Source organism: Strix aluco, chromosome 11, assembly GCF_031877795.1.
Source record: "Strix aluco isolate bStrAlu1 chromosome 11, bStrAlu1.hap1, whole genome shotgun sequence".
NCBI classification, from domain to species: domain Eukaryota; kingdom Metazoa; phylum Chordata; class Aves; order Strigiformes; family Strigidae; genus Strix; species Strix aluco.
In genome coordinates this window covers 13,502,321-13,515,038 of record NC_133941.1, presented here as the reverse complement: position 1 = coordinate 13,515,038, position 12,718 = coordinate 13,502,321, and the positions used below count along the sequence as shown (strand labels likewise).

At 43.9% G+C, this 12,718-nt stretch overlaps 1 protein-coding gene across 4 annotated transcripts in view; it reads left to right on the top strand.

Annotated features, from left to right (window-relative positions):
• RAD18 (RAD18 E3 ubiquitin protein ligase) overlaps positions 1 to 12,054 on the top strand; it is a 61,218-nt gene extending 49,164 nt beyond the window's left edge. For 2 of the 4 annotated variants that reach the window (XM_074836195.1, XM_074836193.1), the window contains one exon: positions 11,520 to 12,054. In XM_074836195.1, the coding sequence (XP_074692296.1) occupies positions 11,520 to 11,622 (103 nt within the window). In that variant the 3' untranslated portion in view covers positions 11,623 to 12,054. Of the gene's footprint in view, positions 1 to 2,052; positions 2,350 to 3,188; positions 3,309 to 11,519 lie in introns of those variants that run through there. The other 2 variants (XM_074836191.1, XM_074836194.1) reach the window with 2 other exon arrangements.
• The last annotated feature ends 664 nt before the right edge of the window (positions 12,055 to 12,718 follow it).

Below are 12,718 nucleotides of genomic sequence, written 5' to 3'. Positions count from 1 at the left end.
CTACCACAGCTGCCTCTGGCTGACTTGGTGGGAACTGGGGTAGGAGGGACAGTAGCTGGACAGCAGTCAGGAAGTGAGGATGGCGACAGAAGGTTAAAAGAAGTTTCTTGATTTCCTCTTGCTCGCAGCTGGGAGTTTATTGAATTTAGGGAGCTTGGTAATGTCTGTTGTTATCAGTTGCTGCAAATGCTTCTGAGCTCGTTCTCTCTCGCAGTCTATGAACACTTTGAGGTGATGTCTAGATTGCAGGACAGGTACTTTTGGCCATGTTTCCTGTGCTCCTGGTTCCCTGCTCATTGTGTCTGTGCTAACTCCTGCTGAGGGGGATTGTGCTGCAGCTCTGTGATAGCCTGGCCAGGGCTGGTCGCAGCAGGATGTGCTCCAGGGGCGAGCAGTGTGGCTCCTTCATGGGGCTGGCAGATGTTCACCTGGCAGGGAATGGGTAGCATTGCTGTTCCTGGCTATCCAACAGAATATTTTTCATATTTTTTAATTGTTTTTAATAAGTGCTTTACCTTCATTGTACTTCTGTACCTGCCCTGAGTTAGAATATTAAATGTGTATATTCTTCTAAAATTGCAATTCAGTCTGTACTGTTTGTCTGCTTTGCTACTTGTTTGAATGGGAAAAATTCACCTGGTCAGGTCTTAAGATGTTTTGTTAAAATCAGTCTGGATTGAAAAAGTGGAAGAAACAGGGCTATGGAAAGTTTCTGAGCTGTAAATTTTAGGCCCCCAAGCAAAGAAACTAGAACTGCAGCTGTAACGAAATTCGGATCACTGGTCTAAGAAGGCTATTGAGTAACACAGGGTTTTGTTAGATGATTTGGGACTAAATGCCACATCAGTATTGTAGAATTAATACACCTGGTTAATTTTTGGAGGAGCTTAGATTTAGGAAGAACACTAGTCAACTCAAACTGTAACAGAAATTACAGGTGCTCCCTTTGTCAGGACTGGGGTGTTTACCTGGGAGGGCTGGAAACCCCAAGTGTAGAGGAGGCGGCTTTCAGAAGGTCTGTTGAAGGACTTGATTCCTGCTTGTGCTTGCAGGTGAAGGTCAGGAACACATTTTTCTGGTTATGTGGAAGAATGGCATGTGGCGTATGCTGCCAGAAGCAGTTTTGTTGGCCAGCCTTAAGAGGAGGAAGGAGAACTTGTCTGTCCCACAGTGGTGCGCTGCGTGGAGTGGTGGTTCACGAGGCTGACAGCAGATCACCACGTGAATGTCTGTTCTCGTGGCTGACATAGCAAGCATCCTGCTTTATCCGTGGCACACCGGGACTTCATAGCAACCTAAAAACATCTGGTTGAAACCACTTCCAGTTTTTCAAACTGTACCTGTTAAAATTATTTCACCTGATGAGCGTGAAGATGTGAGGGTGTCCAGTGCTGGTTGGTGTGATCAGCTTGTGTGCTTTTGCTTTTAAAGCCAGTGATGGGCTTTACTGGGATGCAAACATTGGCATGAAGGTGTACCCAGTCAGTTCAGCTTCAGAGTATGTGGAGTGACTGCGGCTGGAAGTTGTGCCCTGTGGGTGTTGTGGGGCTCTGCTGATTTGTGCAAGGGCTTGGAAGCAGTCACAGAATCACAGAATCATCAAGGTTGGAAAAGACCTTGAAGATAATCTAGTCCAACCATTAACCTAACACTGACCATTCCCAACTACACCATATCCCTCAGCGCTATGTCAACACCTCCAGGGATGGGGACTCCACCACTGCCCTGGGCAGCCCATTCCAATGCCCAACAACCCCTTCTGGGAAGAAATGCTTCCTAATATCCAGTCTAAACCTTCCCTGGTGCAACTTGAGGCCATTCCCTCTTGTCCTGTCGCTTGTTACTTCATTAAAGAGACTCATCCCCATCTCTCTGCAACCTCCTTTCAGCTAGTTGTAGAGGGCGATGAGGTCTCCCCTCAGCCTCCTCTTCTCCAGACTAAACACCCCCAGTTCCCTCAGCCGCTCCTCGTACGACATGTGCTCCAGACCCTGCACCAGCTTTGTTGCCCTTCTCTGGACATACTCGAGTAATTCAATGTCCTTTTTGTAGTGAGGGGCCCAAAACTGAACACAGTCATCGAGGTGCGGCCTCACCAGTGCCAAGTACAGGCACCAACTGGACTTAACTCCGCTCACCACAACTCTTTGGGCCCGGCCATCCAGCCAGTATTTTACCCAACAAAGCATGTGCCCATCCAAGCCACGAGCAGTCAGTTTCACCAGGAGAATGCTGTGGGAAATGGTGTCAAAGGCTTTCCTAAAGTCAAGGTAAACAACATCCACAGCCTTTCCCTCATCCAATAAGCAGGTCACCCTGTCGTAGAAGGAGATCAGGTTTGTCAAGCAGGACCTGCCTTTCATAAACCCATGCTGACGGACTGATCATCTGGTTGTCCTGCATGTGTTGTGTGATGGTACTCAGGATGAGCTGCTCCGTCAGCTTCCCGGGCACCGACGTCCAGCTGACAGGCCTGTAATTTCCCAGATCATCCTTCCAACCCTTCTTATATATGGGCATCACACTGGCTGATTTCCAATCTCCCCGGTCAGCCAGGACTGCTGGTAAATGATGGAGAGTGGCTTGGCGAGCACCCCAGCCAGCTCCTTCAGCACCCTCGGGTGTATCCCATCCGGACCCATAGACTTGTGTGTGTCTGTGATGCAGCAGGTCACTGACTATCTCCTCCTAGATTGCAGGGGGGGTCGTTCTCCCAGTCTCTGTCTTCTGGCTGAGGAGGCTGGATTCCCTCAGTACAACTAGTCTTGTTATTAAAGACTGAGGCAAAGAAGGCATTAAGCACCTCAGCCTTTTCCTCATCACTTGTTACCATGTTTCCTCCTGTGTCTAGCAGGGGATGGAGGCTCTCCCTGGTCTTTCTTTTGCTGTTGGCATACTTATAGAAACATTTCTTGTTATCCTTGATTGCTGAAGCCCTTCTGCCACGCCGTGCCCTGTTTGCCCGTCCTGTTGCCGCACTCCTGGTCGCTCGTGCTCCCCGGAGGCTGCTCTTGTACGTGAGGGCTGTTGGGTGTCGTCACTCCAGGCTCTGCCCACTCTGAGTCCCCGCTGCCCTGTTCCCAGCTCACTCTTCCCGCTCAGGGGGAGGCGGCTTGAGGCTCTCCCTCTTCCCTGGGCTTCTGCCTTCTCCGCTGGCGGTTTTGTCGCGAGTTTTTTGATGTTTTCAGAAGGGTTCCCCACCGCTATCCTTCTCTTCAGAGCCCCTCTCCTCAGCAACTCTCCGGGAGATCACAGCCATGGAGTGAGTTGTTCTGCAACAGCACCAGCATGAATAATGGTAGCAAGAGGTATATATTTTTAAAACAAGCTTGCACTTAATGGTAGAACTGTAATTAATTACCACGGGGAACTGTATACTTCCTCATTATTTTCTATAAGAATTAATTGCAGCCTCTTTTATTGAGGGAAAACTTAGGTTTTGATGATTCTGTGCTTCCTGTAGGAGGATAATTAACATACTTTTGATGAGATTTTAATTATCCATGTAGTGCCTGGAATATATGACTTATCTATATATTACATCTAGTTTTAAATTTGTAGGTAGTAGCTAGTCTACCATACATGTTAAAAACATCCAGTTTAAAAGTATTTTTGAGAAATTTTGTAAAAGTGAATGGCAAGGCTAACAGTCTTCACCTTCCCAGTCATATTTTCCATATCTTTGGAGACTGTCAGCTCCAAACTTGCAGATGGTGCACTATAGTTTTTTTATCAGCAGAGAGTGATTTGCAATTAATTTTGGTGATGGTACAATCAGATTATTGTCTATTCTTTTTTCGTACTCCCTGAGCTCCATTCTGGAGATGCCAATTGGCAGAATTTTCTCTGCAGTACAGGAGATAATATGCTATGGCTTAAGGGTTTGGCATCGGTGCCTTCTTGCATGAGTTGGAAAAACATGTTCTTTAGTGGAAAAAGAAATGGGAATGTCAATAATGAAAACAGTACTAGAGTTCGTTAATGGAGCGTTTCTGCCTAGCAGTAATGGATGTTAACGTTAGTTATGATATGTATCCATAGCAAAATCATTTGTACCTGTGATAATTTCCTTCACCCAGGAAACTTCTCAGTCATTCAGTGGGTTTGTTTATGTTGAGTGGTAATAAACCTTGGCCAGGTTGATAAGTGCAGGAGAATGTTAAGAAAAGCAGAGCTGCACTTTCACGGAAGTTCCTCTTTCAGTTTGTTGCAGAGCGGTGTCCTGCGGGATGCTGAGGGGCACGGCAGGTCAGACAAGGGCTCTGCTTTGGCAAACGTGCCATGGGGAGGCCCAGACCAGCGTACCAAAGAACAGACAGATGGTATCTTTCATAACCAGCTCAGGTTTTATAAAAGCTGGGTTATGCCAGAAGGATATAATCTCTCTTACTTTAATTTTATGAGTTAATAACCAGATATTTGCAAAACAAGAGAACCAAGTGATATAGAAGCTCCAGTTTTTGGCTTTGTGTTTTAATACACTTTTGAACATAAGGTAATTACCATTCTGCTCTGGAAAAATGCAGGCATCAAAGCCAGAGATGGGCAGAATACAAAACAGTAAAGCTAGCCTTAAACTAAATGAGATTTTTGCTTCGTTCTGTGTCCTAAATAATTTATTCTTGCAAGGGTAGTTGTATTTTGCAAATTCTCAAAAACAAACAAAAAACCAAAAATGGAGGGGAAGGTGCAGCTGCTGGTGAATGCTCTTTGTGAAGTGACACATTAGCAAAATTGGTAGTTTGAATGTTGTTTATCTTTGCAGTATGTTGTGTTCTAGTTTAGCCTTCCAGATACTTAAACTATCAGCTTTGAGTTATATTGCTGCCTTGCCTCTGGAGTACATTAAACGTTTGCCAGTGGTTGAGTATTATCAGAAGTAGGTTTTTCCATGTAGCACGAAAGCCTGTAGCTAACAGCCAACTTGAATTCCTGGGCTAGATATGCCTTTTCATTAGCTGTTTGAAGTTTCTTGCTGAAACTTGAAACATGTAGTGATGGTCCGTGTGTAGCTTAGGCTCAAGTGCACATTTTGTACTGATGAGAATACTTTTAAATAGTCCATATTCAGACTTTTATGTATTTTAGTGTCTGGAAATCCCAAATGGCATTATGTGATATTGGAGCGCGAGGGCTGAACATTTCAAAGCGTTACTGTGTGCTGCCCTACAGAATCTCACTTTTGAGGTACGTAGGTGCCCTCTCTGGTGATGGGTCTAGTGATGGAACTGGCTGAGGCTCCCTGCAGAGCAAGACCAAGGGAAAGGGTCTTCATTTAGATACAGGTGTGATCATGGAGAAAATACGTCTTTATACTTTCCTTGTATTTTAGATGCGAATCCTTATTATTGCTCTTAGTTTTACATACTAAAGGACAAGCCAATATTGTTCCAGAGTGTGATCCTTCAAAGCAGGATTGTTTTGTTAGCTGACACTTTATCTAAGTGACTCATTTTTGTCAAATATGATTTTCAGTCCTTCTAAAAAATACCTACCTTTTGTGCTTTTCCACAGTTTGGATTTGGGGTTTCTTGTGTCTCTGGAAGGGCTAAATTCAAACTAAAGCTTCAGTGGAAGGAATAAGAACAGTCTGCTCTTTGCTCAGGAGTGAAAGTGTGGCTCAATAATTTCGATTTCCTTCGTTCAGGGAGTGCATTCCTGGGAGAGGGAATGATCACTGCTTTTTAACTCCCCTCCTCCCTCCCTCCCCGGGGGGAGCAGTGAGCATCCTCTGGGGTGTGCCCAGCCGGTGTGGGGGTGCCCAGCACGTGGTTGGGCCAGAGGGAACACTCCGTTCAGTGTTCCTGCCTGGAACCCGGGGTGGTCTCTGTGGTGCTATTGGGAGACATGAGCAGGGCTGGGTTTTTCCACTGCCCATTTTGTGAGCTTTTTGTTTTTGCCAGTGTTCTTAGCGGGAGAGTTGCAGGTTTTGTACAGTTGCGGACTGAAGGTCTCTGAAAGAGAATTAGATCTGTAAAACAAGCTTAAAACTCATGCTGACCCTTTATGTGCCCTGAACAGATGAAAAAATGTCAAAAGTGAGATGGAACGGCTGGGTCTCGATTGAAATCTGTAGCTTCGATTTCTGGGAGCAGCCTTCTCGTCTGTTCGGGTGTTAAGCTGAAGTGGGTCTGACCGTACCAGCTTCTCTAGGTGCAGTTGTGTCCTAGGAGACAGCGAGAGACTCGTGAACAGAGGAAGTCCTGAACCAGGCTATTATGCCTTTTTCAGTGGAATGGTGTTTTGTTGAGCATTTTCATTGACCTGACAGATCTAATAAAGAAGCACTAAACATTCATATTCTGCATTTAGAATAAATAGTATTTTTTAAGATTTTAATGAAAATTGAGACATTATATAAACTCCCTAGAGTCTTTTTTCATTTCTACTAATTGTCTCATTTTGACACAGATTAGAAGATAATACTCAAAAATAAACCCAGGTATTTGTATATGACATCTTTGCTATCTGTTTGCAGAAGTGCACAAATGGAGCAGTGTAGGGATATTTTAGTGGCAATTTGGAGTTCATTTTTAGGAAGACGTCTTTCCTTTCCTGAAACTTACTTAAGCACAATTTCAGTGTTCTCTGAGCTTTCAAAAGCATTTATTGTCTTGTTTTTTCTTACCTGTTAAGTAACAAAACCAGTGACTGTGGAATAATATAGTTGGGATGGCATAAGTTTGTATCACTCTGTATCTGATGAAATTGAGGCAGCCCTTCAGACTCTCAGTAACCACTTGGTGAGCACTTATGAAAGGTGTCACGGTTCTCTGATGCAGATGTCAAAAGGTGATTGATGATGCCAACTTAACTGCAGGTTTTGGTCAGTTCCTTGGGCAGTATCAGATCTGAATGCCTAAAAATTAATGTGGGGTTTGATGAAAGGCTGTTATAGTGACTTTGCCGTTCACTCATGGCTCAGTTTAACTCCTAAATATAGTTGCAGATTTTCTGTAGAGCGTTTAATGAAATTCTGAAAATGATACCTGGTGGATATATTTCCTATATGACTCTGTTGTGTGGAGAAAATGAATGTAAAAAAAAAAGGGACAAAAAGGACAATCAGTCCTGAATTGTGCACTGTTGCAATTCAAGATCCCTGCCTACTTGAAAGTGTACTTTGGTGTTGTGAGAAACAACTTCATCCCTAAGGTAAGGCAGGGTGCTAGAAATGTCATTGCAACTTCTCTGTACCTGACTTGACCCAAGGTGGGGATAAGTGACTGTGTAGAGTGTAGTCAGGATCTTCTTGTCCCTGGGCAAGCAAACCTCATTGTTACAAAATGCACCATAAGATGTGGGAAGGGATCTGATTTACCAAAGTACTAACATTTGCACGTTTCTGTAGAAGGTCAAGTACATTTACTTTGTGTTTTTAATATTGGTGGCACTATGCCACGCGACCAGTGGATCAAAGTCTAGGAGTACAGAAATGTTCTTACCCTAATTAAAATGAACCTAACACAAAGTTGAGTCTATTTTAAAACCCCTGAAGTAATCAGTCTTGTGTCCTTATTGCTCAAGGAGATGTGTGAGGAGGGGCTGTGGGGCTCCCAGGAGCTTCCCGAGGCGCAGGACACGCTGCGGCGTGGGCTCCTTGCCACGCTGTGCCACAACTGGTCCCTTCTGCTTGCCACGGGTGTCCCAGTCGGGTTTGGGCACTGGCTGTGCCGTGCCAGAGTCTCTGCAGCATGGACACAGTGCCACTGAGTACCTTCCTCTGCCTGTGATGCTCAGACCTTCTGAAATGCCTAACAATGCTGTGCAGAGCTCGGAAGGCTTCTGAATACTGCCTTCATTCTTAAAAAGAAAGCTCCTGGGTACAGAAAGCATTCCCAAGATCAGAACACACTCATTTTTGTCCTAGTTCAGTGTGTCTTTTCAGCCATGCAGTGGAGAGATGCTTTTTCCATATGCTTTTAAAGTATTCTGCTGTAAGACAGTTTGGAGTTAAATGCTCCTTTGCTCTTCTGTAGTTAGTTATTGAAGTAGTTGACTTCCTTCTTCTTTGGGTGAAGAACATCCCTAACTCAATCAAAATGACCTTTAACTCTTAACTTTCTGGAGACTATTTAAGCAGCAGTCCCACATTAGCAAGATACTGTGTATTAATTAACCAGATTCATTTGTCACTTGATCCCTGAGTGTTGACTTGCTGCTTGCAGAAGAGCGCATTTACTTCAGCCCTGTCTGGCTCCACAAACCAAGTCCTTCAGCCATTTCAACCAGGTCTTTTTTTCTATGGTTTCTGCCTCCCATTCCTTGAGTTGAATAGGTATACCCGAATCGTTGCCTGTTTTTCCCCATGAACCATACTTATTAGTCTGTGCTGTTGGTGACTTAATTTTTATTGGCAGACAAGTGGCTTTAAATTCCAGTTCAGAAACAGAGTAAGGTTTTAATCCATCAGATATAACTTACGTTCCTGATCCTGAGCAAGCATCTTTGTGCAGGTAAGTGTTAATAGGTAAGGCATAAAAATGTGAATCATAAGTGACCTGCTCCTGGCAACAGCTATATATCTGCATAGCTTTCTTGACTCCAGTATGTGACTGACATACCGGATTATATGCATGCCTAAGACTTTGCAGGTTCATGACTTGATGAGCATTTAGTATTACACTGACAAGGACCCTCCGTTCAGAAATTGCCTTATTAAACAAAACCTCCAGGCAACAATTGCTTGTTTAACCCATTTTTGTGTCTGCAGATGACAGTATCAGTCTGCTTAGTGATGGTTTGGGAAGAAGTGCAAATCTCTGAATCATATTTTTGTGAATGACTACATATTTTGTAATCAAAAGATTTGTTTGTTTGTTTTTGTTTTTAATCTTGTACCCTTTGCACTTCAGGAGAGTAAGTCAAGTCACTAGGTTCAAAAAAAAGTGCTGCTCTGTAGGAAGGGCCCTCTGCTCCAGATGGAGCAGTGGAGGAGGCTGCCTACCAAAGAAGGGAGCTGGGCCAACGAGATGAGCATGTGTCTGCAGTGTGCAACCACTGATGGAGTGGAAAACTTATAGAGAAAACGATCTGGAGATTGATTTTAGAAGACAAAGATAAAATTAATTTTCTGTGTCATTTTGGGGTCTATATTACACTTTCTAGAGTAGTTGGGATTGGCAATACTCCTTGTTTTTCCCCAGACCTTGAGGATATGTGTGTTCTTGTCTGAAGGTGTTAGCTGACATGTGGCATGCTTAAGTTCAGGTCAAGACAAACCCACAGAGGTGTCGGATGAATAAGAAAATATTTTTCTGTCTAAAGCTTTGCAGGTGCAGTCATTTGTATTCCTTGTAACTATAGTAAAAATAATATCAGATGGAGTTTGGGAACTCTTAATAAATCTTCATAAATCCTGTACATGCAATGGTGGGAGAGGGGCTGCTGGGCCTTTATTTAATGGGTTGATGTAGATGCTCGGTGGTGAGGATTCCACAGTCTCCTAGTGTTAATTTGCTTTGCTATTGCTGTCATTAAAAGGACGGTTAAGATTAATTTACTGTGGCGGTTGGGAGCAGTACACCTGGGGAGGTGTCTTGTTGGGGGGAAACTCCATGTCAAGGCCATGGCCGCTGGGTACCAAGTGGTTGCAGCTGAAGGGCTCCAGCTGGTTTGGAGGATGTAATGAGCCAGCAGAGCCCTGGGGTGGGAAGAGCAAAGGGGATTAAGAGGTGATTGTTGATTCTTAATGAGGTTGTCCACCCAGCTTGGGATCCTTCATTCACCAGTGGCCAAAGCCACGTGCTCTGGAGGAGGGTTAGTGTGTCGCTTCCATGTCTTACTCTGTCCCAAAGGAGCATGCTGCTCCAGTGTCATTCACCAGTGGCTGATAACGACCTAACTGTCGAGGTTAATTATCCTTTGCTGTCATACAACTGCAGAGCCGGATGGAGATGGGCAAATTCTCCTTGACCTAGAATGGAAGATACAGCCCATGTACAAGAGCTGGGTACAGTGGATACAAAGCACAACAGATCCCTTGGGTTTGGTTGAAAATGGCTGCTTTAGAGCTTAATTTAAATGAAAAAAAAATATTTGTATCATGGCACTCGTAAAACATCTGTGTAGCTGTTTATGAATCCTTTCATCAGTTAGCCTGTGCGTTTTGGTTCGGCGTGGGACTGCCTTTGGCGGTGTGTTACTGTAATCGGAGATTTCACAAAACTCAGCCTCAGCATTTGCCTTGAATTTAAATAATGCAAAATTGTGAACAGCAGAGAAAAAGGTGACACATAGAAAGAGGTTCTGTTAATATCTGGTTTCATTAACTTTTAAAACCTTAGCTGCTTCTAGGTTAAAATGAGTGATCCTCTCCACTGGTGGGTGCAGGGGATGGAAACCGGGGAGCGGAGGGTGCAGCTGGGAGGGGAAGGCCTTGGCCTTCGGCCGTCATGCATTATGGAAATCACACGTGTAAGGTTTGTAGCGCTGAGGACCAGGGCGGGTTGGATAGGGTGATGCATATGCATCATCTCTTCCTCCTGTGCTCTGCAGGTACGTGTGTTTAATCACACCGCTGTCTCCGGCAGGACAGACTAAACCTGATGGTGTTGGGATTTGTGCTGACCTTCCTGGACGTGGTTAATGGTCTCAGAGGCAGGAGCTCTGTTTCCAGTGTGGTGCTGAACTGAGCTCTGAAATACAAGTCGTTCCTGTTAGTCTCTTTTAGTATCTGTCTTGTGGCAGTCAACAGAGACATGGACTTTGGCATTTGAGAGTTTTCCATTGTTGTTTTCAGTTGTGAATTCCCAGTTTAAGCCAAATGAATAGTCCCTGCAGGATGGTTTCATCCTAGCAAATGGTAAAAAAAAAAAAGAGTGCAATTATAAGGAATGCTTAATTAGTAATAGCTATTGATGGATGAGCAATATCTTTCATGTCAACACTACATGGAATTTAAAGTTTCAAGGCTGGGTGATGGAAATGAGCTGCTTAATTTAAATATGGCTGGTTTAACAATTTTTTTTTCTTTAAAATTAACTCTATGACTAAAAAGAAAACACTTCTTTGAGTTTCCAGTGGAAAATTCTTTGTCCATAAACGAGAAGAGCCTCTGGCAAAGAGAGCCTGTTTCCTTCTTGGGTAACCGTGACCAAAACCACTTGTCCTTTTCCTCGGTGGCTGTGCTGCTGAGGATGACTCTGTTTCAAGTCAACCTTTTCTGATAGAACGTAATCATGGTTTCATCAGCACCAGAGGCTCTTCTCATTTATGGACAAGGAATTTGAAAGGTTGCTGCCGCCCCTTAACTGCTCCAAAGCAGTCCCTGGTGACGGGAGGAGAGGCACTGCCACTCCCCTGTCCCTGCAGGCTCAGGGTGAGCGGGATGGCTCTTGGGTGCTGTCATCTTCTTTGAACAAGAAGACAGAGCAGTATTTCTCTTCACCATCACCAGTAACACACATATCTGTGTGCCCACGTACTGCTTACAGCGCTTTAATACACCCTTCAGAATTTGCTGTGTTTAGAGCATCTTCAAAACCCAATTTTCCATTTTTTTTTTTTTTTTTTTCCAGTGGCAGTCTTCTGGATCTGAGAGTTAACAAAAGAAAGTTGCATCTGCCTGGAATGCCAGAAATCAATCAACTGCTTCCCAAGAGCAAGAGGAAGAAGAGCTAACGCTGCAGCAGTGTGAAGCTTAAAACCATGCAAAAGGCTTAGCACTGAGAAATACTTAGTTTTTCCCAGTTTTCAATGTATCTGGGTACTTAATAAAATGCTGAATTTTTGCATAGCTGTCATTCAGACTGCCTTAAAATAACCAGATTGGTGTGCTGATGTATTTTGTTTACAGCACTGTGGGCCGTCTAGCTCTGGGATGGGGCATGAAGTGCCGGAGTCCTGCTGGAGCTCCGGGTGGGCTCCCGTGCCGCGGCAGGGCGTGGGTCTGTGTGGAACCGCGCTCTGGGAGCAGTCGCAGGACGACGTTTTGCTTGGGGTTGGGCAGATGCTGATGCTCTGGTTCCTAGCTCAGCTCCAGGGGAGGCGTGGGGTGGACTTCTGTTCTACAGAAATTTGCTTTTTTAAAAAAAATATATCCATGTAAACTTACTCATTAGTATGTGTCATTATTTCAGTTTAAAGTAATGAAATTTGAAAGAAATTGGAAGGTCGATGGACATTAAGTATTCTAGCTTTAAAATAAATATTAGCATGAAAAAATCTTGTCTGTCTTAGAAGATGATGGAGTTTTATAATGAAATACAGCAATGCAATAAAATTAAAGTAAAACTGAACAACAGGGTAGGTTTTTAAAAATACAGCTTGTAAGCAAAATACTCAAAGATGTTCTTACCGAGCCCTGCAGCTTTGGTCATAGCCTTTCATTGGGAACGCCACAAAGAAAGCACAAAATCTTTTAAAGATTGAAGGTTGCATGTCTTTTGACTTCAGACTGTGGCTGTAATTGGGACTGTACTCCTCCAAAAAATACTCCTCCTCAAACCATGGTAGCAGGCAGTGGTTTTGTTTAGAACGGGCTAAATCTGTGGTGAATATAAACTGTAGTGAATCCACTGAGGTAAGTAGATGCAGAGGAAAAACAGGAAGCTGATTTTGTTTGGTTGGTTTTTACTGAAGGTAAACCTTTTGAAAGAGAGTAATTCTTGACTTCTGCTTTCAGTCTGCCTTTTAATTATAGCAATTAATACAAGACAGATTTACATTTTGTGCAGTTAGCCAGAGAAGATTAAAAATGTTTGCGTGCATAATGGTC